The sequence below is a fragment of the Megalopta genalis genome, chromosome 5, assembly GCF_051020955.1.
Source record: "Megalopta genalis isolate 19385.01 chromosome 5, iyMegGena1_principal, whole genome shotgun sequence".
Lineage (NCBI taxonomy): Eukaryota > Metazoa > Arthropoda > Insecta > Hymenoptera > Halictidae > Megalopta > Megalopta genalis.
Genome location: NC_135017.1, coordinates 14,070,201 through 14,097,383, shown reverse-complemented (window position 1 = coordinate 14,097,383; position 27,183 = coordinate 14,070,201). Strand labels below are relative to the sequence as shown.

General features: G+C 44.9%; 1 protein-coding gene across 4 annotated transcripts; it reads right to left on the bottom strand.

Annotated features, from left to right (window-relative positions):
• Positions 1-38: 38 nt before the first annotated feature.
• LOC117227053 (uncharacterized) lies at positions 39-25,959 on the bottom strand. Of its 4 annotated transcripts, none has more exons than XM_076521888.1 (8): positions 23,940-25,959; positions 10,843-11,312; positions 8,096-10,712; positions 7,767-7,887; positions 5,837-7,687; positions 5,567-5,759; positions 5,131-5,379; positions 39-4,993 (listed from the first exon to the last, which is right to left on the bottom strand). In XM_076521888.1, the coding sequence occupies exons 1-8, from the start codon at positions 23,947-23,949 to the stop codon at positions 4,460-4,462; spliced, it is 6,045 nt and encodes a 2,014-aa protein (XP_076378003.1). In that variant the 5' UTR covers positions 23,950-25,959; the 3' UTR covers positions 39-4,459. The 4 variants fall into 4 exon arrangements, with proteins under 4 accessions (XP_076378003.1, XP_076378004.1, XP_076378005.1 ...); XM_076521889.1 differs by having other exon boundaries at positions 5,567-5,753; XM_076521890.1 differs by having other exon boundaries at positions 8,105-10,712.
• Positions 25,960-27,183: the final 1,224 nt, after the last annotated feature.

Genomic DNA, 27,183 nt, shown 5'->3' with positions numbered 1-27,183 from the left:
TTGATTACGTACTAATGCAGATCATATAATATAAAACATTTTAAGCAATATATGTTTTTTATTTACAATAAATAAATTACATTTTCATCAGTAGTTCAACAGAGTCACAGAATTAGGAAGAAAGAGTGACAGTGACACTAGCGAAGTATTGGCATCCTCACGGTTTTTCGTAAAAGCCATTATTCTTGATGGTTTTCTGCATATGTTTTTAAAAATCCTACTCCGGTCCCATTGTCTGATATTTATCGTTAACTTCGTAATATTTTTTTTAAATGTAATGTTAATTGGGACAATTCATTACAAAAGCATATGATTCACCACTCGTTGTATAAACATAACTCTAACGTGTCTGAAAATAGTTCTATAAAATTTTAATCACATTAATTGTTGTAGGTGATGCCGATTGTTTATGCTGCCGCCATTGCTTGTTATAAAACTCGAAACCGTAAAAATATATGGACCGTTTCAGAAATTCCATTTAAAAATGACAATTAATTTTGGAAGAATTTTCTCAAAGAACACAGTCCCATAAAAAATAATTCGTATATTGTGTATTCTTGGTTATTCTTTAAATTTTTAATACTGAGTTTGGAAAGAGCCAAGCCAACTTTTTACATAATTTTTAAATATGATAATATGCAAGGTGAAGCACTTTTAACACTAATAATAACTCATTCTCTTATACCACTATTCTAACAAAAATAGTACTTAATCGAGGATAATATTTTTCCTGAATAGAAATAACATAATATTTTTACAGCTTATTTATAACATTTTGATGGTCTTTCAAGCCACAGAAATAATGTATACCATTATGGTATGTAAAATACAATATAGTATAGCTATTTTTTATATCACTGTTTTTAATATTTAATTTTTAACTATTTTCTATATATATATGAACTATAAGATCTCCGAAAGTGTTGACAAGAAACGCAAGGGGAAACACTCTATAATCACTCTTGATAAACAAAACTTTGTAGGAAGAGTTATAAAATAGTTTTTGCTATTAAATAATTCTTATGATAACTTTTCGATTGTATAATTAATATACAATTTTTTAACGAACCTTGATTGGAAAATTATGATTCTTACTTAGAAGTCTAATGGAAGACAATTGTATTTGCGTCTTGCACAAAAATTCTTATCAAAGAATTAACTCATCTGATTCAAACCAAACTTTTAAAATATACATATTAATTATTATTTCTTTAGAATATGATAAGAGTATGAGTTACTAGATGAAAAATGCTTTGTACACGATAAAAAGTGTTGCATATGTACTTTTGAATTTGTTCTACATTTCATATCATTCTCGTCTAATCTAATTCTAAGCCATCTTCTCGAATATTTCAACTGAAAATATTTGTACATAAATCTGTGCAAGTCGTCGAAAAATATATCGAATCGAATAAGTGTGAAATGTACTTGGACACCTTGCATGGAAGTTGATATAAATTTTCTATCGAGTCATTCTAGCATAGAACAATAAAAATGGTTCACACTCATCGTTCCTAAACCTAATTAGATTTGATATGTAAATTATGCTTGATGCACTGATGAAAGTATGTGATGCCCCTGGAAAGATCAATTGGTCTTCGAAAATATATCCAGAATGATAATCTGAAAGGACTATCTTAGTAATTATATCATTAGACAGTAAAGAGACATGTACACACACCATCGTATGAAATTTGGCTTCAGCTACGCTCCAAAATATTTCTTTCTGCTCTAGTTGTAACTCACAATGTTGTTTCATATCAATGGAAAAATTAGCTTTTCCATTCGTTGGCTTGGCCATTCTGGACATACACACGTGCACACTCCGGAAATTCATACGTGGCCTTTGTGAATCGGTGTTAATAGCATTTAGAATGGATATACACCGAATGCTAGGTCAACTATGCTACGCTGATAATGTTTGGCGACAACTACCTCGACTGGACCTCAATGTGTATGATTGTGCGATCTTTCTATTAGTCTATTGGATCCTCTCAAGCACATCTAGGTACAAATTATGATAATCGAAACCTGATTACATTGTAGGAAAGACAAATCGTACTCGAGCGAGATGTTGGGAATTGGGTGCTGATAAATGACACTGTCCACCATCAATTTTGTGTTTCGATAACCAATAGGCAATATCCATAGATTTTAAAAATCATGTTTGCCCGTCATTCTCACTTTTTAAAAAATTTAAAAAAAGACAGTACTCTTCAACCAAATTTCACCATTGAGAACTTATGAGCTTCAACTGTTAGAACTATGCAAATTCTTCTTGCATAGGATAATTCTATGATCTCATAAAAATAACAGTAACATATAATAACAGTATAAATATTTAAATGAGAAATCTTATATAAATTTTTCACCTATTGGTTATCGAGATTCAAAGAAAATATAAAAACTTGTTAGACAGTGTAATTAACAATACGATGTGATAGCTGTCTGTCGTGGAAGGTCTGTTTCTCCTTAAACAATTTAGGGGAGACCAAAGAATCGGTTATCCAGCATATTTTTTTATAAATTCAATAAAAATCACCAAAAAGTACCTGAATAAATACTTAATTTTATACTCTCATTTTATGTCTCAAAATTCTCCACCCAGTTTCTCTATGTATATACAAATTTCTATATACTTATATGTACAAATTCATGCTATTTGTGGCACTGTTCTCATTACAAAAATTCATTACAACTTTCTGTACACAGAGCAACATTGTCAGAAGTTAACAAAAACTTTGGCACAGATATACAACGTTATAAAATATAGTTTTGCGGTAAAAAAGCTAGAACCATCGTTTGTAGTCTCTATCAACTGTAATTTCAATCAATCTTGCTCTGAAGTATCAGTTCTAATTCTGATATGAAATGTTTCATTCATCTTGTAACAACTATTACTTACAACCTAAACCTGTGATTAATCAATCGAAAAATCTGATCGAAATTATTGGAACCGAATAACCGATTCTGCTCTCGTTACGGACCTCTTAAAATTATTATAAAGACTAACATGATCTCGTTATATCATACATAAATATGTACAAACACATCTTCTCCTATGTCAACAATAATTCGTGTAATTACTCTTGCTAATGTCATTCATCCATACAAAATAATTCACTTAACAATGACTTTACAAATGTCCATTAATTATTAAAAAATTATTCAACACCTTTTTTTTTAATTCAAAGGTCTTGGCAATTTTGTGTCATAAGTGACATCATTTTCTCTTCGAAGACACTTTGATTGAACAAAAGTTATATTTACTTTAATATAAATACAAAGAAATAAATATGTATAATTTAAACAAATTCTGTAATTCGTAGTATTGTTGTTTAAAACAAAAAATTTATTAGGACATTTGTAGATTCAGTCATAAGTGCTTTCTTTTATTCGTACACTCATGCTCACGTTATGTGTATGTGTGTATGCTTGATGTACCAATAATAGTGATATAATATTATATTTGTAATATTAGAATACTCTTTTAATATTGAACGCAACAGTTGCACTTTAAATACAGAATCACATGCCAGTCCATTGCACCTCGTATTGATACAAGACTATTGTATATAAATATCGTATTTTGCATTGGGTATGAGAACTATGCTCTTAAAAGTTACGTTCCATCACTTTTCGAAGGAAATCTCATTTTATTTCCAAAAGAAAATAAGATTTTTGTAATATATTATTTCCCTGAAGAATATTTAAAAAAAATATATTTATAACATTCTGATGGCCTTTTAAGACGACGAATAATTCATACTATAATATTATGCAACGCAATATGCATACAGCTATTTTTTGTATCATTGTATTTCATTTTTAACTATCATTTTCCGTTTGAAATATTATAAAACGAAAATTGAAATTTTTGCACTATCAGTTAGAGTATTTTACACCGCTTTACATCACAATAATATTTACATGTGCTTCCCCAAATTAAAAATAAATATACAATGTTAATAAAGAAACGAGATGTTCCTTAATCGAAAGCAATTGTCAGAAAACTGTAATGGACATTTACATTTAGTTTCTTCTTATTTTGGTATTTCTCTGATATTTTCGAAAGTACGAAGATTTTACAACTGCAAAGAAAGGAGGAAATGCTACATAATCTTAAAATTCTGTCGAATTTTTAACTCTGATCAAAAATTGAAAAATTTAAAATAACGTTTAAAAATTAAACGTTTGTTAAAAAAATATATTTAAAAATTTCAAAATGTATTTCTCCATTAGAATGTTCAAACTCAAAACAGTATCATGTTTTTGTATTTACAACATTAATGTTTTTCCAATTTAACTAAAATTATTTATGGAAATCTCTCAGTAGAAACAAACTTCGATCTCTCACCATAATTTCCTCCGAAACGCGGTGGAACAATTCTCTCACAATTTATCCTATTTTACTGGTACGGCAACAAATTCATTCGAACAACTTCTGTATGATTTGGCACTACGTGTCGTCAGTTTTCTGTCTACTGTGATCCTCCTTGCCTGCCGGCTCCTGCTGAGTATTTTCCTTCTCCGTACACTTGTCCCTGTGTATATTTGTACTAGAGTCCGATTCGATATTATGTTCAACGAAACAGTGCACTTGGAACTCGTTCATGCTGCGCATGGACACTGTGCAGATTTGGCACTTGAACGGTTGTGTGTTCTCATCCGGCCTGGTGTCTTCCATGGGGAACACAGGTTCCATGGGTCTTTCCTTTGCGTTGTACTCGCAACCCAGCTGCGTAAACTGAGCAGGATTCCCCAGGAGGACATCAGACTTTGGATCTTCGTTAGCGATTGGCACATGATATGATCGAGACATGTCTGCGTCTGTGGTCGCTTTCGGAGGACATGGGTGCATTGCATGTTGCGGTATGGGTTCACCCTCGTCTGAAGAGGTCTCTCCTCCACTTATAGCTTGGCTGGGAAGCGCTTCAGAATCCCATTGCCCGATTTTGCTGGGGTCTTTCTCACAGAGCCTTTGAGCCAGCATCTGTTAAAAGCGGTCAATTTATTAGGTGCTATAATTGGATGTTTAAACATGTTATATGTACAAATATATGACCCAATAAAAATTGTATCTACATAATAGAGATGTTATAATTTGTTACAAAATGCTGAAGTACACACCTGAAGACTAGTAAGACTATTATCACAGTCAGTAGTATCAATGTCGTTCAAATTGACGCCAGACCTCTCCATCTCGGCATATGTTCCAAACGGTAATTTCCCTAAACACTCTAACTTCATAATATGCATTTTGCTTCGGAGGTGCTTCGCCAAGTGACCGTGTATCCTGAATGCAATCTTGCAGTCGGTGCACTTGAATGGCCTAGGATTGCTGGTGGTCGCTGCTCCGAAGGTTGAAGTCATACTAACCTATAATTAACCATCAAACATTTAATTTAAAAAATGAGGAAATAATTCCTTAACATTAACTCCAGTAATTACTAAATCCTAGATTTCTTTTTATAGAATTTCTATCAAGAAAGTAATCCATCATTATCCCCTCAGACAAAAGAGAGCGCGAAAACTAGCTACAAGACAGCAAACAAAATAGTTTTACCTTGTTATGATGAGAAACAGATCGTTCGTGCTTTGTCAAGTGACCTTTGGTTCGGAAAGAAACCGCGCAGCTCTCGCACCTAAACGGTCTCTCGAAGTAGTGAATGTTGATATGCAATCGTAACTGACTAGGTTTGCTGAACACCTTGTTACAAATGCCGCAGACGCTCCTTCCATCCTCGGTCACACTGTAACTACATCCGGTAGACTCAGTTCTTTCAATGAAAACGATTCCAGCGTTTTACATTGAAAAATTTATCGCGCAACCAACCTGACATAATTCGAAGCAGGCCCGCTAGAAGGCTGCAAGAACTCAGCCTGTGGTTTCAAATTTCCCGCAGTGGGCGACGGTGACCTGAATCCTGGCCCTCCGACTACCATTTTCCTCGCTACAGTATGCTTAATACTATCAGCTATACTCTGCTTTGTCATCTCATTATGCTTCAACTCAACCCGCTCCATGTTTCTCATATCAATATTAGTCCTAGACACTTCCTGCAATTTAGGTACTTCATGCATAGCCAGAGGTATGGTTTCGAAGCTGACCCTGGACTCCTGCGTCTGAGGATGTCTGTAATCCGACAACAAAATCATATCTCTACTAGGGGGTCTATTATCCTGCCTCGAGTCCATGGTAGCTAATGGTGTTCCCAATGGTGTCATCTCTTGATTTAAGGGCTTGAACTCGCGATTAGGAGACCTTAACTCTGATCTGCATAGCTTATAGTCTTGACTTGGAGGTCTCAGCTCCTGCAACTGACCTCTATAGTCCTGCAATCTTAATTCTCTGCTTGGGGGCCTCATATCTAGGTTTCTAGGGCTTTGGCTCTGCATTCTCAAATCTGACGATGGTGGCCTGACTTCGTGACCACTTGGTCTGATCTCCTGGTTAACATTTATAGTCTTTAGAACTGAACTTCTATCAGTTTCATTATTCATATGAGAAATTGGCAGCAATCTGTTGTTAGCTTCCAAAGCAAAAGATTTAGGCGAGCTCCTGTTAGTGGACTCGCCTAGCCTCTCACAACTGTTAATCACAGGCACCCCATACTCCACACAAGACTTCGAGCTAACAGAATTCATCAACTCGTGACTCCCCTGTTCCTTGTTGTGATAAATCTTCTCCCTGATTTCCATCTTGACGTCATCCACATGTTTCACGATCTTCACTCTAGTGTCCATAATTGTATGTTGCATTTTGCTAGGGTCGGTGTAGGTCACAGTGAGGACATTGGTAGACTCCATGCCTTTTGACTTCGATGAAAGCTGCCTGAAGAAGTCCCTAGGTTGCTTCTCGGCCTTCGTAGTACCAACTCGATACTGCTGCTTGATTTTACTATCCATCACATGGCGCTCGGTCAGGTAGGCTTGCAACATATGGCCTTCTGCATCCTGCTTCCACTCCCTACCCTGTATTGGCAGCCTCTCCATGGTTTGAACTATGGTCTGCAATAAAACAGGTTCAGAAACTGGGGTCAAAATGTCTGCTGGCATGGCTCTTTGAGGAATAGGCGATGGCAGAGGTTGTAGAGTTGGTTTTGTGGTAAGATCCATAGGTTGAGGCAAACTATTTCTTGAATCGCCGTCAACCTCGTCTACTTCTTCATTGGTCTCCTTTTTAGATGATTGAATTACAGTCGTCCTCGACTCCTCAGCAGCCCTGCTAGAGGGAAAGTAATAACGATATGGAAGCTCGTTCCTGACCACAGTGGTGCCTTGGCTACTGACAGTTGGTCCACTAAGAGCAGTGTTGCTGACACTGACTGATATAGTGGTCGACGCAGAGGTTGTTGGGAAGGTCAGCGTATATGGATAGGTCGTGGGCCTGCCTGAAGGTAAGAGCCCTGGAAGTCTATTAGCGTTTCGCTGAGAGAGACTCAGCAGACTCTGAGCAGCTTCCTGCTCCTCGCTGCCAGATTCTTCACTCTCCTCTCCATCGCTTTCTTCTTCTTCCTCCGAGGACTCTTCGGTGTTGCCACCTGCTGCTAGTCTAGCGATGGCTTCCTTGTCGATGTTCTCATCGCAGACTGTAGTTGGAACTGGTACAACGCCCAGCTCTACGCACTTCTTATAGTGAGCCTTGGACTTCATGTGTTTGGTCAGGTTGCCTTTGGTTTTGAAACTTAAGAACAAAGGTTTGCTAAGTTAACGAATGAATATGAGCCAATCACGATAATATGCGTCTATGGTTCGTAACTCACCTGAAAGCGCAGTGCTTGCACGTGTACGGCCGCACATCCGTGTGCGTTCTGATATGTTTCTTCAACATGGAAGGCTTCTTGCAACGGATGCCGCATTCCTCGCAAACGTACCGACCTCGACCTTGTGGGACAAGAAAAGAATGTAATTAGTCATTAAATATTACGGTCAGTGATCAGGGAGCCCCGTCGATAAAGAACGCAATGATCAGTGACCTAGCGAGTCCCGTCGGTAAAAAAGGTCATGTGGTCAGTGACCCAGTGAATCCGGTTGGTAAAGGGCACTGCGGTCACTGACCTACAAGATCTGCCCAGTCTTAAGAAATGCTTACAATCCTCACCTCTGCCCCTGACATAGGTATAATCCTCATTGCTCTCGAACCCTCCATCAAAAATCTTCACTCTCTTAGTCTTTTCTTGCGAATCACCGTCAGACCCGCTATCCTGATTCGTTGGCGTAGTAGGTCTTTGCGAAGAATGCGTTAAAATATCCTCCTCTTTTTTCCACGCGGTAGTATAATTAAGGGGCCGGTGTCTGGAGTCATAATGTGCCATGTCGACGTCAGGTGGCGCCTCCTTGCATATTTTCCAGTTAGAATACATGGACAAACCATGCTGCTGGGTGACGTACATAGGCTGCGGTCTATTTAGCGTACAATAAAACACCCTGGTCGAGCACTTCAAGCCCAGATATGTATAAGCGTGTCCGTTCAAATAAAGCTGTCCATAGGACTTCTTGGGCCTCGGTGTCTCGGGGCTAATGAGGGGTAACGTGTTCGCTGTGGGGGTGATACCATGGTGTTTCTTAGGCGTGAAGGTACCAGGCTTCAGAGGCAACGAAGTGGGCCTCAGAAACTTACTCGAATTGATTTCCTCGTTAGTAGCATCCCCATTTTTCGGAGACCTGGCCTCAGACTTGTCTTTCACTTCAACTCTAACTGGTCCTTCTGTCTTCGAAGTATCCACGGTTAGAACTACCATGGGTGCCACGGTATCGGCCTTCATGTCTGCTCCATTCAGTGTACTATAACTATCTATAGTTTTCGTTTTACTATCGTTGAAGTTGACTTTGAGACGACCGTTCTCAAGGGGCGGAGCCTGAGGTATGGCCTGAGGCGGGGGCGTGGTTTTACTACCCTCCGATTCGTTCCACGCGGAAATCCTCTTCCTGCTCTCCGATTCCCTAGGCGAGTATCGCGACTTACTATACGAATTCGAGGCAGCGACATCAACGCCATTCGAATAAACAAACACCTTTCCATCAGCCTTGGGACTCCTGTCATAGAACTCTCTTCTAGAACCCTCCTTATACTTCATTGCCGCGCTATTCTTGATATGACGGTCGAGCTCCATCTTCACCGTGTCTCCCGACACTCTCCTATATTTCTCTGTCGCGGGGGGGTCTGCCTTGCTAGGAACTTTAGGGCTCATGAATCCGGTCTTCGTGATTTGCTGATCGCTTCCAGGCGTTTTAAATCCCATCTTGACTTCTTTAGCCGGGCTGGCTAGGTCAAGAGGCTGTCCTATCGGACCAGGAATCCCAGGAACACTGGGGGTCTGCACCTTAACAGGGCTAGCCAGATCCAGGGGCTGCGGGACCATATGAAGGCCAGGCAGACCTGGGATCACCTTGTACCCTGGGTTCCCTGTGGCGATGCTAGAGGATATATCTATGGCGGGTGCGAGGGTGTGCGGACCGGGCATTCCGGGTACGTAGGGGATCACTTTACCGGCGTGCAGGATGCTCGAGATGCCAGCCTGCGGTAGGGTCAGCGGGTTGTAGGCAGTGATACTGGTCAAAGGATTGAGATGCGGCTCCAGGTAGCTGTAGCAGGACATGCTGGGCGCTATGTTAGGGGCTGATATGTTCGGTATGATCGGCGCCAGCATCTGCGGAGTGCTGGCCAACGACATCGCGCTAGGTGTACTCGTAGGCGTGCCTGGAGGCTTGTGCACCATGGTACCACCGGAATGGAGCCCAGACCTGACTACAATCGAGGCTGTCTCCGAAGTGGCGCACTTGCTGCTGACTATGTGCTCGCTGGTCGGCGAGTTGGTCTGTCTAGGTTCGATCCTCATCGTCTTTGTCTCCCCGGTGTTGTCCAGAATCCGGACTTCCCCGCCGAACATCTGCAGCGAGTTCGGTCTTGGGTATTTACTAAGTTCCTCCAAGGATCGTAGGGTCGTGGGCACTGACTCTGACCTCTGCTTTTTCGCGGGCGGCGCGTAGGCATCGACTAGCCTCGTGTTGCCTAACAGAGGTCCTGGCGAGGGTAGAGGCTGCAGGGCGTTGTAGTAGTCGGAAGACTTTGATTCGAAGTCGGACTTGTCATCCAGTTGGCACTCTTTCAGGGGACTGCTGCCTTTGCAGTAGTACCTGCGGTGGGTCTCCAGGTTGTCGATGCTGGAGTAGGAGATGTTGCAGGTCGGGCAGAGATAGTTCTCGTTGTCCAATCCGTCCTGATTCGAATTTTTCAACAGCAGATCCTTGATCAACGAGCTCTCGGAACACTCTTTGCCATCTTTCACGAAGCTCTCGCTGTAGCAACGTTTCCTGGAAGACTCCTCGACGGAGGACAGATTCAACGGTTGGTCGACGAGGCTCTGCTGCCTCTGCATCAGCTTGTGCAGCCGCGGGTCCACCGCGTCGACGATCGCCTGGTTATCGGTGATAATCTTATCGATGTGCTCCTGCACTTGTTCGGGATTGGGCTTCGCGTTGGTGGAGGAAGAACTGTTGCTGGAAGAGACGGAGGAGAGGGAAGACGTTTCTGCGTCATTGTTCACGCATTGCAGGGCGGTGTGGAATTTTGGCTTGTAGATTTTCCCGGTGCGGATTGTCTTTATGTTGGACACCGTGGTCGTCGGCGTCGACGACGGCGGCGGCGGGGGTGTGCCCGTGCCGTTGCTCGCGCTGTCGGACAGGCTGATATCCGAGTCCTCCGAGACCTGAAACATTGTACAGACGTTGTTATCGGAGCCGTTGCCGTCTAGAATGTCTGAATACTCGGATTGAAATTGTGTCACTTCGATCGAGCAAACCATTCCGAGTACCCAGCCTATTTTCACCCGCGTTTACCTTGCTGGCGTCGCCACCCTCCATCTTCAAAGCGTGAGCCCTGGACCTACAGTGTTTGTAGAGGTTCGACTTGGTCTTGAAAGCGAAGCCGCACGGCACGCAGGGGTACGGTCTCTCGTTCGTGTGCGCCCTGATGTGCTTCTGCAGGACACTCGGCTTGGCGCACGAGAGCCTGCAATAAGGACACACGTAGCCGCTCTTCCTGGACTCGGTCGGCTCTCCGTCGACTGGTTCCGGAGAAGTCTCGACCTTGATCGGCTCCTTGAGCGACTCCTTCGCGCAGTCCTTCTTCTTGAGCATCTCTGGAGGACCGTCGTTTTCGGCCGCGTCCTTCTTTGGCTCCAACTTAGGCGCGACCTCGGTCGTCGCCATCTTCTTGAACTTCTTGTGTAGGTACTTCGGCTCGCCATCGTTATTGTTGTTGTTGTTATTCGACAACTGCGGATCTGTCATCGCCACAGTGTGAGTCTCTGAAACGGATCGTTTGCAACCGTGTTAAAGACGCGACAGCAGCACCGTTATCCGATCTCTCTCGTTGCAGCAACAGCGATAATTTCCATTGACATTTATCGCAATGATTATGCCGGCCGTTTAATAACAATCAAATCGCGTATTAGATGATACTCGGCTGAACCACAACAGATGAGGAAACGCCGCAAGATAGCAGGAAAGACGTCCGCATAATGAGTTCGTCGAAAACCATGAATCACGCGCCGCTTCAAACGGTTTCCTGATATTGCACACAAATTAGCCAGATCGTTCCGAGAATTTTATCTCGTGGTGCGACGCGGTGATTCACGGTGCCGCGGTTTCGTTCATCAAAATAGGAAAATCGTTGGGCTGCCGAAGAAAACCGTGTATCCACACGCTTCACATAATAAAAGAATTTCTTCGGCGGTTTCCTCGAACAGTCGCATTTCGTGTCCGTTTTCCTCGTTTGCACGGATAAACACCGAATAGGACTGTTATCAGCTTAATTCGCGATAAACGCGTTCGCGGACAATGGGATGTTGATCGACAAATTTCGCAGGATACGGTAATGTGTCGCTTACTGACGCCCGGATCGAGCCTTGCAGCTCGTTTTTGCAGCTGTTGACAAATTCGTAACTATAACAAATGAACCGCAAGGCTCGAACAATTGTATCTTCTCTACCTAAATTGTCCATATTTCAAGACAATCTGAGCGTCAATTAGGGAGACATTACTGTACCGAGGACGGTTCCCGGAGTCGGCGGCGATGAGAACGACGACAAGCAAGAACGAAGCAAGAACGAAGTGCGTTTCTTCGCAGCGTCTTTGCTATGTCCTCATTAAAATATGTCGCAAATATGACGACGAGGTAAACAAGTCTAAGACGTCACAGACCGGGCCGCAGCTCGATAAGAATATTCATTCGATCGTTACACTGCAACGATGGGTGCGCGTGCATCGGGCACACGAGGGTCTCCCAAATCGCTAAAAATTAGCAGTCGTTAGAAACCGTTCGCGGTAAAATTGTTCCCGGGAAATTGTTAACACCGAGCCCCGTGTAATCTTAATTGCACGTTGCATTTAGTAAACGGAGAAGGTCTACAGCGACGAAAATTCACGCGCGCATCAAATGCAGCGGAGTTTCAACGTTGGTAAACGATGATAACAGTAAAGCGAGAATCAAGTTTTGCTTTTAATCGAGAAAACAAAATCGAGAGAGACGTGATTCATTGAGGACTAATTCCAGTTGGAATCTTAATTCATGTATAAAGTCGAAGAGAGAGAGAGAGAGAGAGAGAGAGAGAGAGAGAGAGAGAGAGACGGCTCTACTTCAGAGACGCGTGTTTATCGGGTCGCTTAATATTCAAGGCCTAGAGCGTTATTCTTACGGATTTATGCGGGAATTGCATTACGAAAGCGGAAGGAGCCAAGTTCAACAGTTCAGATCGGTCGGTTCGTGTGGCTTGCGAGCGGTGAGCACGATTTTCCTTTCGCTAGATTTCCGTTTGGAATTTTTCGACAAACCGAATAATCCGTTATCGCAGACGGTAGATCGTCCATTTCTACGCTCTCTGTGCTAAAAGTCCCGAGGAGGCGTGGCTCCGTTGTTTAAACTATGTAAACCGTCCCGAAAGGCGTTCGCAAAGCGCCGACATCAAATGAGTTAGCTGTTCCATCGGACTTCTCGCGTACGGAATTATTAAATTCCTTTAACGAGTGCATTTTTTATGTGAGAAAGTTAGGGTTGCGCGAGGCTCTCTCTCAGAGGCTCGAATATCGGCGCCCAACACTATTCGCGACGACGAGTCACGGTTGTTTGCAAACATCTTGCGCTGTAACCCAATTTAACTTCGCTCGGCTCGCGCGCCTAACACACCACTGTGCACATTCTTTTACCTCTAATACTCCCGCAAATCCGATCACCGCTAACTAAATCTGCGGATAACCGAAATCACATAAACGATACGCTTAACCTGAATTTCTTATAAAATCCGATGTACAGTAATGTCTCTCTAATTGACGCCCAGATTTCGCACAAAAATGGACAATTTGGGAAGAGGAGATACGATTGTTCGAGAGCCTTGCGGTTTATTTTTATAGTTATATATGGTCCACAATTATAAAAAACGAGCCGCAAGGCTCTCGAATAATCGTATCTTCTCTTCCAAAATTGTCCATTTTTTAGTGGACAATCCGAGCGTCAGTAAGGGAGACATTACTGTACATATAACTTGCTGCGGTATTTTAGCAAAAATGCTGCTATCGAGATGTCGATTAGTGTTTCGATTGAAAAATAAGGGACGAAGCTTCGACTATGTGAGAACGATGTGCTCGATGGGGATATGAAAAACGAGACTTCGGGAGGCTTTCCCACGTATTTCTCGAAGAAGCATTCGGTGGCAGAACTTTTCTTCGGTGACGTCTTCTTGCATCGCTGTTCGCCGGACTGCTCGGTAATTTTGGATCGCGCTATTTATACGACGAAAGAGAGATACCGGGAAAACGAGACACTAGAGAGAGAAAGAGGGAAACAGAGGCAGAGAGAGTGAGAGAGAGAGAGAAAGATCGCGCATCGCGAGAATCAACCAGCTTTGTCTATGGAAGAATTCCCCGATGATTCGCCACCTTAAAAACGCATTGCATCGCGCGATCCAGCTACAAGTTATCGGTCAACATCAATCGATTAGCGACTTTCATCAATTTCCGTACGCCGAATACAGAACTCGGAACATCGAACTCTCGTTTTTTTCAAGAAGCTCGACGTTCGTGCGACAATTTCCGAACTATTTGGCTGCGGCAGTGTGTTATGTTAATTACTACACCACGACCAAGCTGGTCGATATCGAAGAGAACGTTGTTTGCGAAATCTCTGCAAGACGAAGGAGGTCGCTCGCCAGTATCACCGATTGGAAAAGTATAGTTCCCCTTTATCTGTGACCTTGACTGGCCTTAGCGCAACCATAACCTTCGGATTCGTCAGAATTCGGACCACTTTCAAGCGGCAACGCTTCAAGATACCGCGACGATCTAGAACAATATTTGCCAAAAGGGAACTACCGTCGAGAAATTATTATTACGGTCGATTGTTTTCGTTGTAATCAATTTATCGTCTACAATTATTTACACGGTAGTTTTCCAGGTTGTTTGAACAAATCCTGCTAAATCGAATCGCGCTAAATTTCAGCTACATTAAAGTAGAATTAAGTTCAGAATTAGATTGGATTGGACACAACTAAATGGGATCGACTAAAATAAAATTGCGCGCGATGAAATTCAACGGAAACAATTGAAACGACAGAATGGTACAATGATCGAAGCGACTTCGTGGACACTGTGTACATTCAGCGCGAAACCCGAGCAACGAAACGTAAGTGTGGCGAATATTAAAATTGTGTAATGAGCCGGCGAGAGCGCAGGGGGTTGATCCAATTTCGCATAACAGATTCATTGAACGCGAAGCAGCTCCTTTGTAAACGGTATAACCGGCAGCCGATGTTGTACATATACGCGGAACAAACGACGCCTCATGACTTTATTCGATCCTCTAACAGGAAGTCCACAGAAACGTACGAAAAGACAGCGACGACCTCCTGGAAGTTCTATGAATCCGTAATAATTCCGTAAAGAACCGTCGCTTTATACGAGCCTAATCATAATCTAGAATGTCTAGATTAAAAGTGTCTCCGCTTGCCATCGATTCATCGCATCGATTCATCGTACACAATCGACTGTTTATCCTAAGCTCGATTATACGAACAACGGTTATTCCCAGAGAAATTGTACACGGTTCTGCTAACGATCATCTAATTGTTAATATTGTTCGGTTAATATTAACGGAGCGGTTCCAATTGTTTCTTAAGTCTCCACTTAATTTTACTTATTGCAAACTATTTTTATACTCGTTAATAGGATCCACACAATTGTTATCGAATAATTTCCGCTAGATCCGTTCGACAGAAATATACTGGAATATTCCGTACGAATTTCGATCTATCGATGTATTAATAAGATCTCGAAATTATACCGTGCAATAATGCGATGCACAATTATAAATACTAATGTATGAAAATATATCAATGACCGTGCCACAGGCCACGGTAGTATTGTTTGTAAATTGTAGCGCATATCTGACGTTCGAAATAGAAGGCAGACGACTAAAACTGGTTGGTGCATGTGCTTCTGTTTAATTGGGCACAGAAAACAGTCCAAAGGATGATTTCATGCAGGATTCGCTCGTCACAACTGTCTCGTAGCGAACAATTCGATATTTCGTTCGAATTGCTGCTCGTATTCGATTCAAATACGTTTCACAACGTTGTCGTAACAACGTAACACAGTAATGTCTCCGTAATTGACGCTCGGATTGTCCACATAAATGGACAATTCTGGAAGAGAAGACACGATTGTTCGAGCCTTGTGGCTCGTTTTTTATGGTTATCGATTGTCAAGAACTATGAAAACGAGCTGCAAGGCTCGAATAATCGTATCTCCCCTTCCGAAATTGTCCATTTTTCTGCACAAACCGAGCGTCAATTAGGGAGACATTACCGTATAGTTTTTGCACTTGGAAGAAACTGTCGAATCGTTTCGTCCGAGAATCATTTGTACACAGGCCACAGCTGAAATCGAGAAACTTCCCTAAATCGCAAGGTTTCGGTATCGAAGTCATTCAACCTGCAATTATTCCAGTCTAATAATTCTGACGGCGGTCGCGGAATCGCGGCGAGCCAAAATTAGCATGCGAACGATAAGAAAACGAAAAGTGAACGTCATCGAGCACCGTCAGTGACACACGAAGGCTGTAGCCAAGATAAGGCTAGAGTCCAAGAAACGAAGCGTAACTCGCACCAATCGTGAACGATCAATTACGAGCCATGAATAGTCCGTTCAGACTATTGTGCGCCGCTGGTCAGGCCTTGCCATTTGTTAACCGGTCCGTGCCGGACGTGTTAGACTCATGCGAACCTGTCCCAACGGTCTTCGAACCTTTCTACGATCTATCGGAACGGAAACTGCGGACGCTGTCGCAAAAAAGTCCAATTTAAAAGAAATACGATAACACTTTACAATGACGCGATTCACAGGAGGATGCACAGGGGTCTGAACTGACCCGAAAGCTAATTGAACTCGATTAAAATTCAATTGCTCGCCGAGGATAATCGACTTCTGTCAACATTCAATCTTTTACCTTGCGTTTTCTCTTAGGGCACAATTTACGCCTCCATTTCTCCATAGAAAATCACGTGAATATTTTGTCGAAGAAATCCCATACATTAGAGTCGCCTTGACGCGCGTATTATAATTCTTCCAGGCTTTTTTTCAATGACAAGTCTAGAGTCGCTGAAAGTCAAAGAGGATTCGGGGGGGAATGCAGACTAAAAGGCATAGCGTTTGTACCGTGCATAACTATAAGCCATGTGTCGGTTTAACAGTTAAAGAACGCGCGTACCCTACTAATCACGGTGCTACTCTAAATACAACCGCAAACAACCGTGTACCGCGGGATATAATCAGGCGCTCGCTCTTGATTTATATTTTTCAACGTCATCTCACGGCAATCTTAGGATCCGACGGAGATCAGCTCACGTTTTAAGTATTTTTAACGTCCTAATCACGTTGATAAATCATAGCCTACGTCTTTACGGGTAGTCGAGCAAACAGTGTCAGCGCGAATGCGCTGATATAAGTCGTAAACCGTAAATACGTTGACACAGATATTCGCAAAACTAACGTCCAACGGTAAATTTCAGTTCGCTGTGACGAGGGGGTTACACCACACTCGAGCCCTAAAATAGATAGTACGTTAAGTCCTACTGCTAGCTTCCCTATACATAACTTCGGTTCATTATGGTTCACGTTGAACGGTTGTGTACGCACGAATTCGCTGCTACTCCTTCGGCAAATCGTTTTGACAAGCTCAACGAGCAAGAAGATCTAGCGTTCACCCTAGAACGACCCCCTGGGCTTGCGGCAACTCTAGAAAATTTTTCATTTGCCTGCACGCGTGTAAATAAATATTAAAACATTGTGCGTGTTCCTTTAAATCGGTATTAATAAATAAAAGATTTCTTCTTCTTATTTTATCTGATCACCCTAAAAAAGATGATTACTCGGCGTCGCCGTAACGACGACATGCAACTGCAAAGGGGACGGATATTATTTCGAGTCGGCCGCGCAATCCGCAACGTGACTTACGCCGAAAAACAGAAGAGTGTCGCGGTTCTAGGGTTAAATCGGTAGTTCCAGCTTGAAACCGAGATCCGTCTCTAGCGGCGCGTACAGTGCTGCCCCCGCGTCATAGAACGGGGAGATTCCCCGCTGGCAAGTGAGTCACGCGTGCGGCTGGGCAGCTCGTCTGACGAAGCGCCTCTCTCGTCCTCTCTGGTCTGACAAAGTGCCAACACCCTCCCCGCGAGCGTCTTCCCCTCGCTCGGGATCAAGCGCTGAGACGGTCGCCGTCTCCCCGGCGCGGCGTGTCCCCCACCAGCCGCGTCCCGCGTCCTACCTCGCCCGCCCGCCGCGATCCGGCCCGCCCCTCCTCCGGAGCCACGAGGAAACCCCGAGGTCCCTCCCCGCCCCTCCCGCCGCCACGACCGCCCAGTTACCCCAGCCTGCCCCCACCGAGCGGTCGGAGAAGCAGTAAACTCGACGCAGATTCGTGTCGTACGACTTGCGCCGCTCCGATGGAGCGGTGAACGGGTGATTAGGTCACGCACCCCGTGCGTCTACGTGCCCTAGGCCGTTCACGGCCGTGTTCCACGGAATCCCCCGCTGTTTTTGAGAGCCGCTCCGATCGACACGCTACCTATTATTACCCGAGAGAGGGGCGAGCGGCGCGACCGTACGACGCCAGGCTCTTGGGGGATCCTTCGCGGATACTGTGGCCATCTTTTCACGGGGTCTCGACGCTGTGCCAGCTTCTACTTAGCCGCGGGAGGGTTGTAACCGTGTGTCGGAATTGTCGAGAGGCAGGCCGACGACCAATTGCTGTGCTTTCGGTTCGTTTTCGGGGCATAATTGACACTTCGACGGCCACGTTTTCTCACGTGACTTCGCGAAAATTTCAATTGGAAAAATCGATTCGGCGCGGCTCCCCATGATTATATTATTAACCTTTTCGCAGTCGTGCAAAGATTCAAAGGCGTTATTGGAAATTGCTACGTCACGTTTCAAAATAACGTTAACGTTATCAGATCGGTTTGCATTTAAAACCTGTTAAGGCGTACGGCGAAACGGTTTGTTTTAGGAAGACTTTGGCAGACGAGTATCTACTCGCGAAAAATTTACTTCGATAAATAATCGATGATTGGGAGTGCGAAACGGCGAGTTCGCCGGTTACATAATCGAGATGGAAATAACGTGGGAGGATGTTATACAGGAAAATTTTGGTGGATCTCTAATTTTACGTAGCACGGTGAACGACGGCAATGGCGAGCAGGTTTACCAGGAAATTTCCACGACGGAGAAACGACACAGAAGTGTGCTGACAGATTATACTGTTCAATGTTAGAGATACTCGGAAGATAGAATGAACATAAACAGTGCTGCGGGTGCTGCAGCTGCCTCGCTCAAAATCCGCGAAACCGGAACCTCCTGATACATTCATTTGAACATGTCAAGTTTGTTTGTTCGAGAGATTTTGTCCGGTGACGGGGCGAAGTGTGCTCGAACCGCGTAGGTATAATGTAGCACCGTGTAAGAGCAGTGCGTTGGTCGTAAGTCACAATCAGGGCACAGCAACGCGCACACGATCAATTGAGTTTAATCCGCCTATACCGGATCGTATGGATAATCATTAATGATTTTCTCGACAAATCTCCGGTTTGTTCGTGGCTTAATAGCATTCAATGCACAGTAACGGCCAAGTACTACTTGTGAATGGGTGATTAGGTCACGAGCCCCGCTCGTGTAGAGTATCACGGGACATTCACCGGCGAGAATCGCTCATTGTTTACTGGTAATTCAAGCGTTATCATCGTAAACGAACGCTATCGTTGCATCTTTCGTTCGGTAGCGGAGCCGGTTACTGCGTGGTGGCGACCAATTACTGCGCCATTAATTCATTCTCAAGCATAATTCGCTTTACATTTATATACATATATTATAGAATAAGAATTCATCAAATCTTTCTGTTTTCTATTTGTGTCTAATTCTGAATAAAAAGGAATTTTTACACGCCATATCGGATAAGTATAGAGTTAATTATGGTAATCGGATTCGCTACTTTACACGCGTCTTGAGCAGGAAATCAGAGGCGTTTGAATCGTCATAATTTCGCGGAAAGAGAACAACAATTCTGAGAGTAATTGTTTATCGCCTGACGATTAATTTCCAGGTGTTCGGAACGACTCGGCAGCAGACAGGCGATACAACATGTCGGAGGTTTCACGGTTCGAAACGAGCCCCGGTACAGTTCCGCGCGACATTTTACGTTTTCTCGCGGTCGTTTACGACAGGTCGAGAGTATCGTTTAATTTTTCATCGTAAAGATTCGACAGATGATAATCAACGGATCGAGGCACAGCGCCGGATCGCCTCGATAACAGGCCTCGTTAAGACCGATAAGAGCGACGAGGCGATAGACGGAGAACCGTAATTTACCTTTCTACGCAACGTGTACGCTCGTAATATCGCTTATCGCTCTGGAACTGAGCTACACCAGCAAAATGGGAATTGTGCCGGTCCGTTGAAGCCGCCAAAGTTGCAAGATCGAAAGTAGTTCCGACGAGAAAAGCGAGTGCATTCAATCCTTTTAAGCTTATTACAAGGCCGTAACCACTTTATGGTATCACCCGTACGTATGTAATGAAGTTCTCCGGATTTACGGCGGCGCGGGACGCGTCCAGAAGGAAACGCGCCCGGCGGATCCAGGAACAGCAACGAAAATAATAAGCCCGTCCGAGCAACGAGAATTGGACGTCGATTCTTTCGCACGGCGGCGATTTCCTTCGTGAGAGCTTTATTCAACGCGAGAAAGACGTACGGCGGACCATTTTGTATTTTTGCGGAACCCGTTTAAGGAATTTCCGACGGCCCGTGAAAATAGAAGGAGTTCGCGGAGCTTGGTAATCGTTGCCGGGAACCGGGCGAAATTCCGAGTACCGTGTGGCAATTATCGTGATAAATTGACGGGATAGTTGCGATAGATCCGCCAACGAAAAAGAACGCGTGGAATTTCGTGCGCGTAATACACGCGGTTTCTCGGTACTGAATGAATGATCCGTCGAGCGATTGCGTTCATTCAGAATCATCGGGAGAACCATGGAATCTCGCGGGTTTAATCGCCTTTCCCTAAGTACGTACGTACATACGTATGTACATATATTCTTTCTGATGCAACACATGATCGAAGCAAGTCGCGCCAACGGCACGAGAAACATTCGTGAAAAAAAGATTCGCGGAACACCGATACACGTCGCGGGGAAACTTTCTACGGGCCGTTTACACCGTGCATTCTAAACAACAAACGGTTATTAGAAAATCGGGATCGTTTTATAGATTTTACGGAAGTTGTGCAACTTCGTTATGAATTATTGCCCCCCCCCCCTACCCGGAATAAACATAGATATTTTGATAGAGAGAGAGAGAGAGAGAGAGAGAGAGAGAGAAAGAGAGAGAGAGAGAGAAAGAAAGAGAGAGAGAGAGAGAGAGAAAGAAAGAAAGAGAGAGAGAGAGAGAGAGAGAGAGAGAGAGAGCGACGTCGTTACGACAGAGGGGAAGGAAACGCGGCAAAAATCCGAACGATCCGGGAAACCTGCTCCGAATTTACGACTGGTCCGCGGACACGCGGGGTTTTACATAACGCTCTCGCAGGATGCGAGTGAACGCGATGATGAATCGCTCGTTTTAATCGCAGGAAGTAATAATTTCGTAGAATTCCTCGATAAGAAAAATTCTACGGAATCCCTATTGACTATGCGCCATTCAAAACATACTTGTCAACAGGCTGTCGGGAGACCCACCTACAGTAATGTCTCTCCAATTGACGCCCAGATTGCGCACAAAAAAAATGGACAATTTGGGAAGAGGAGATACGATTATTCGAGAGCGTTGCGGTTTATTTTTATAGTTATCAATTCTCCACAATTATAAAAACGAGCCGCAAGGCTCTCGAACAATCGTATCTCCTCTCTTCCCAAATTGTCCATTTTTCTGCGCAATCTGAGTGTCAGTAAGACAGACATTACTGTATTTTCTACCGATGGAAAACTGTGCGAAAATTCTATCGATACAATTTACGATTACCAACGGGAACCGGATAGAAAAAACGAACCGGTACATATTTTTGATGAAATCCCTATTTTGTTCGCAATATTTGCTGTTCCAATTAGAAAATTAAGGGAACCAAGAGATTGGGGGTGTTGTCGTAGATTCGAGAGATTTGCTGCCACCGGTGCCTGAAAGATCAGCCATTCGTGTCACCTAGAAGCTCTCTCTGCTCGGATCCGCTCGGCTCGGCGTAGCGCGTCGCTAGGTGTCTTTCTGGTGTAGCATGAAAATAGCCGAGCGTACTTGGAATATTGTGCGGCCTACGCGTTAAGCATGCTACAACGGCGTTCACCGAGTGGCCGCCGACGGTCAACGAGTGCGAGCGAGCGAGCTAGAGAGATTACACGACTACTCCTTCGGGAGAGCAGGGGGCGGGAGAGGAGGCGCGAGGGAAGACCGTTCAGGAAAACCAGTAACCGGCGGGGTGGGGGGAAAGCACAAAGAAAAGGACAAATCACTCGACGAGGAACGGAGGGACTCCGCGTGGCCTTTTCTGTAAATTTCATCCCGATCCTCCTGCCTAACCAGATCCAATAAAATCTACGCGAAATCAAGTCCGCGTCCTAACGTAAAATTCGAATTGATCTCACTGGATCCAGCGTCTTCAACGCGATATTATATCTGATCCGCGATATAAGGAAGATAAATTGTTTATTTCGAGTTTATTATTTAGCGAGTTCGCCCTAAATGCGCTCACCTTTTTTCTACTATATCCTTTTTATTTCTTATTTTATCATTAACGAGCACCAAAAGCTGCTGATCTGTCTTATAGGAATTATAAGAACTATAAGAAATTTAGACCATAATATATGTAATATGCTAAAACATATTGTGGACAATAATTTTCTACAGAAGTCTCTCTGGTATTTCAATAATTCTAAAATGACAAATTGGAAACCGGTCGCTTGACCGGCAGTGATACTGTGTTAAAAAGAAATATAAATCGGGGGAGCTTGGAAAAGTAATGTGCTTTCACTAGCTTCTTTTTTTTTCTTAAACCGACGTTCAGAAAGTTTTCGTGATTATGCAGAATGGCAGCTCCGATCTCGATGATATTTTAATATGTTATAAAAGACGATGTTCCGAGCAAGTTTTTCCTCTTCCATTTAGCATCCGTCGGCCCACGTTTCCGAGGTACGTATTAGGGAAAAACTATTGCGTGTTTTGTATCCGTCGGTCACCGCGAAGTCTACAGGAACACAGAAGATGAACGACGGTCGCTGGCGCACGCACACACGCTGCCGCCGGCATGCACGTGAAAACGAAATTCGAAACGTAGTAGTGGCAACAGTTTTCTTGTAAATATCTTGGAAGCTACAGTCCGACCACTTCGATCTTTTTAAAGGAAACAATAGTTGAAAATATCGTCGCCCCAGTTTCTTAAAAAAGGGCGACGAAATCACTAAACCGCAGATTTACCACTATTTATTTCGGACCTGTAGTACATTTACAGTCACGTGACTTTGGCACCGTAACCTGTTTTTCGGAAGAAATCCCGATTAACATAATAGCTGTCCATCTTGGTCCTGTTGCTTCGGGCTTATAAACACAGCAGTCGAGTGGACAGCTATTACGATCATGCGTGTATTTTTGTTTCCGTCGAACAGGTTAGGATTCCGAGTACATACATACAGATTGTTTATCGTACGTATCGTAGCCTGTCGCGATGGACAACCAATGATGCGATTTTTGGAGCGGTATAGTTTCATCTGTCTCCGATCGCGAAACCGAACTTACAGAAGGTTGAACCAGCTGGTTGCTCTACGGAACTTTCTTTCTTCGGCCGCGGAACAAAAGTTCCATTACAGAAGGTTAACTAGCTGCACGAAATTTTCATTATTCCAGACACGAAACGAGACTTGCATTCGCGGAGGTTAACGAGCTCGCCGTGGCTCGACTTTCTTTCTCTAGCCGCGAAATAAAAATAACATTATAGAAAGTCGCGTGTGTCGTTTCAATAAACTTTCCGGGGTTGTCGGCGACCCGGCCGTCGGGTCGCGTCCCCGTCGCGTCGCGGGCAATGGTGAAAGAGACAGAACCGGGCAGTGTCTCTCGTAAATACACGAGGTCAAAGAAGAGGAACAATCGGACAGGAAGGGTCTCCGCGCGACCATACGGAGAGAGAGAAAGAGAAAGATATTTATAGAGAACGAGAGGGGGTGACGGGAGATTCCGAGAGAAGAAAGAATTGATACGCAGAAAAGGAGAGAGAAAGAATAAAAACCGAAGGAACGAGGGAGTCGCGGGTAGAGCATAAAGAGAGAGACAGAGATAGAGCGAGAGAGAGATAGAGAGGAGGGGGGGACTAAAGAGAGGGAAAGAAAGACCGCTAGAGAGAGAGGTGGCTCATGGTTCACCTGTCGTCATGGCAACGCCGCTTCGCCGCTCACTTGTTACTCCATCGGCATAGCTCGACCCTCGGTCCTTTCGCAGCCTCCGCAGAAACACGAGTCACGATCCATCGTAGGAGACACTTCGATATCGGAAGACGTTGGTGGCTCCGTAGAAACACGTTCCTCTCTTATCACAGAAAACCCCGATTTTCCACTGGTACACTCTCTCTGGTATAATATATCTGACGCAACCGGATATAGAAACGTATCACAGTAGAAGAAGAAGAAGAAGTAGTAGTAATAGTAGTAGTAGTAGTAGTAGAAGGAGAAGCACAACAATCGGTGCGAGGAAGAAAACACCGTTCGTTCGGCTCGCGGCTGCCGAAGTCACTCTTCTATTTTAAGCAGCGCGTACACTTGCTCTCTCGGCGTTCGTCTCTCTTTCGTTTGGCTCTCTCTCCCGCGAGGACGCGCGGCCGCCGTCTTTTTCCCGGCTGGTATGCGGGGCTCCTCTCTCGTTATCCACTTACCAGCGCCGCGTCAATCTGTTTGCCATGCAAATCCCGTCGGACCGGTGCTGACGTAGCCGGGGGCAACACCGACGCAGAAACGGGTCCGTCGACGACACCGTCCCACTAACACATCTCAGCCGGGCCGCCGAGAGCAGTTAGTCATTGCACACGCACGAAATATAATTGGCTACCGCGCGCAACCTATTCCACATGGGTTCTCTCGTTCGGCCGCTGCCCCCCCTCCCCACCACCGCCGCCACAGCCACCGCCACCGCCGCGGAGAGACACACTGTACTACGATATTACTACCGTCAGCGGCGCAACACCGTCGGTAAACGCGGCCGAGCGACTTACACGTCCCCGGCTGACGTCATTGGCGCCTAATCGCGCGACGTACTTCGCGGACGTGCACCTCTCGCGATCCTTCTCCGTCGCGCGTCGACTCCGCGGATCTGCCGTACGTGTCGTGACGGTGTCGCGACTCCCGGGCACCGATCAACGGAAATCGGATCTGGTTTCGGGCCTCGTTCGGGGGACCAGCACCGGCCACCAGCAGCTGCGCGACGCGCCGAACACACCGTTTCTTCTCTCACTCATTCATCCTCGGCCCGAGCCGATTGGAGCCGATCCTCCCGGACCGTCGCTGCTCTTCTTCGTGCCCCGTGATCCCTGCTCGACCGCACTGCACGCACTTTCCATGCTCCTCCGGGCGCTACAGAGCAGCGGGACACACTCGCGGCTCGCACTTCTTCGTCGCACTGGCAGCAGCACACGGGGGGATTCTGAACCGTTGCGTTGCGAAACGGACGCGCGTCGCTCGCCTACCGGGTTTTCAACAAGTGATCGCGACACCAGCGGCAGCAGAAGCGACGGATCGGCCCCGCTCGTTGTTCCAGGGTCGTTCGGCGGCGTATAGGTGGCACAGCACGCGCATGCTACACACCTCCTGACAGCGTTGTTATTGTTGCGTAACTGGCGGCCCGCTAAGCCGACGACTGTGCTCGAGAGACAGACGCCGAGAGAGAGAGAGAGAGAGAGAGAAAGAATGTGGTGTGTGTGTTCGTGTATGTGTGAGAGAGAGAGAGAAGAGGTAAGAGTGGGTGAGACGGTGGGCGAGTATCTCCGAAAGAGCAGTGAGTGTGCGAGCTGTGCGCCGTCTGGCGTGGCTGACGACAGTCTACTGCCTTCCGAGAACCACGAGGCGATTCCGTGTATCGAGCGCGCGCTGCCGAGCCACTGAAGGGATGGACGTGGATCGCACGAGTGGGGGAACACCGCGGGGAGGGGAGGAAAGAACTGGCTTATGCTCGGTTCATAAGATCCGAGAGATTCCCGTAGTTTTCGGTCGGTCGATTCGAATTGTATTTACTAGAGCTAGCAAATCGGTCGAAATGATCGGTTTTCGATTTTTTTCTTTCACGGTTATCGAAATTCTAGAAATGTTTCCACGAGAAATTTGTTGACAAGCTTCTTTACCGAAGCACATATTACCGCTAGACTGCGATACGAACATTTTACTGTATCACTGTTTAAGTTTAACCCTGTGGTTTCTGCATATTTCAATTTAGCGACGACAATGTTTATTTTGCGTAAACATCCGCAGTCCAATTATCACTGAACCTATCACCGTCAGCCAAACGACCGGTTTCTCATTGCTCATTTCATAATTATCGAAGTCATTTGTGAAAATTGCGAAATATTTAAATAAATTCTGTCTTATAATTCTGATAAGGCAACGCGTGTTTTAGACGCTTTTAGACCTCCGTAGGTTCGGCGTTACAGTAGAAGACGTCCGAGAATTGAGTGAATCAAATCTTGTCATTGTTTAAAAAGCATCCATGAATAATCAATTTACATAAGAGACGACTTTTAGACGTACAACGTAGGGTAGGTCTGGGTTTCTTGCGAATATCTCACGAAGTAAGCGATATTTTTTGCAAAGAGAGGGAGAAAGAGAGAGAGAGAGAGAGAGAGAGAGAGTTGTTCGAGAGAAGTCGTAGGACCTTTTGCAAATGATTACAAAGTTTTTCGTGACATCTCTTGGTACAATTCGACGCGTTCGAATCCTTGGGGTATATGACTCGGTAAGCAATATAATTAAACATTAGGTCGTATCCTTGATGTAGCAGGTTCCTTCAAATTACGGCGCCGTTCATTATTCAGCCGAAGCGGACCACGGGTCATGATCTACAAGTAAATCGAACGGGAGGGTGTGAACGAGCTTTAAGGTTGCGCGGCACGAGAAAGTTCATGCGAGCGGAGCGACGAAGTTAGCGATATATCCAGCCAGAATCCTCAGGGACGCACTCTACTACGCTCTTTCTTGTCTATGCCTCATATTCGAAGACGATAATGAGGCTTTTAACCGTGGCCTTGCGCCGCGTAGCTGCATGCTAAATGAAAAATCGAGAAAACAGCTCCTCGTCGGCCGACGGTTGGCTCTTACGTCACGCGGAATTGTCTGGTGCGCCGCGATATTCGATGGATTTTTCTCTGGCGTCACCGAACACGCGCGCGCGCGCGCGCGTATTTTACAACGTGAGCCTGCGTGAGTCCGCCTCGTTCGTCACACTTTGGATCCCCGTTGTTTACAGAATGCGCGAACGATCTTCGATCGGAGACGTTCTCGCGATGGGCACACCGGTATCGAATAAATATTGTTTTGTGTAAAAGTGGACACACGGTATCGGGTGTTAGGTCACCGGTTCCGATACGAGCGCCGATAAGAAAGGGAGAGCATCAGACAGAAAGGAATT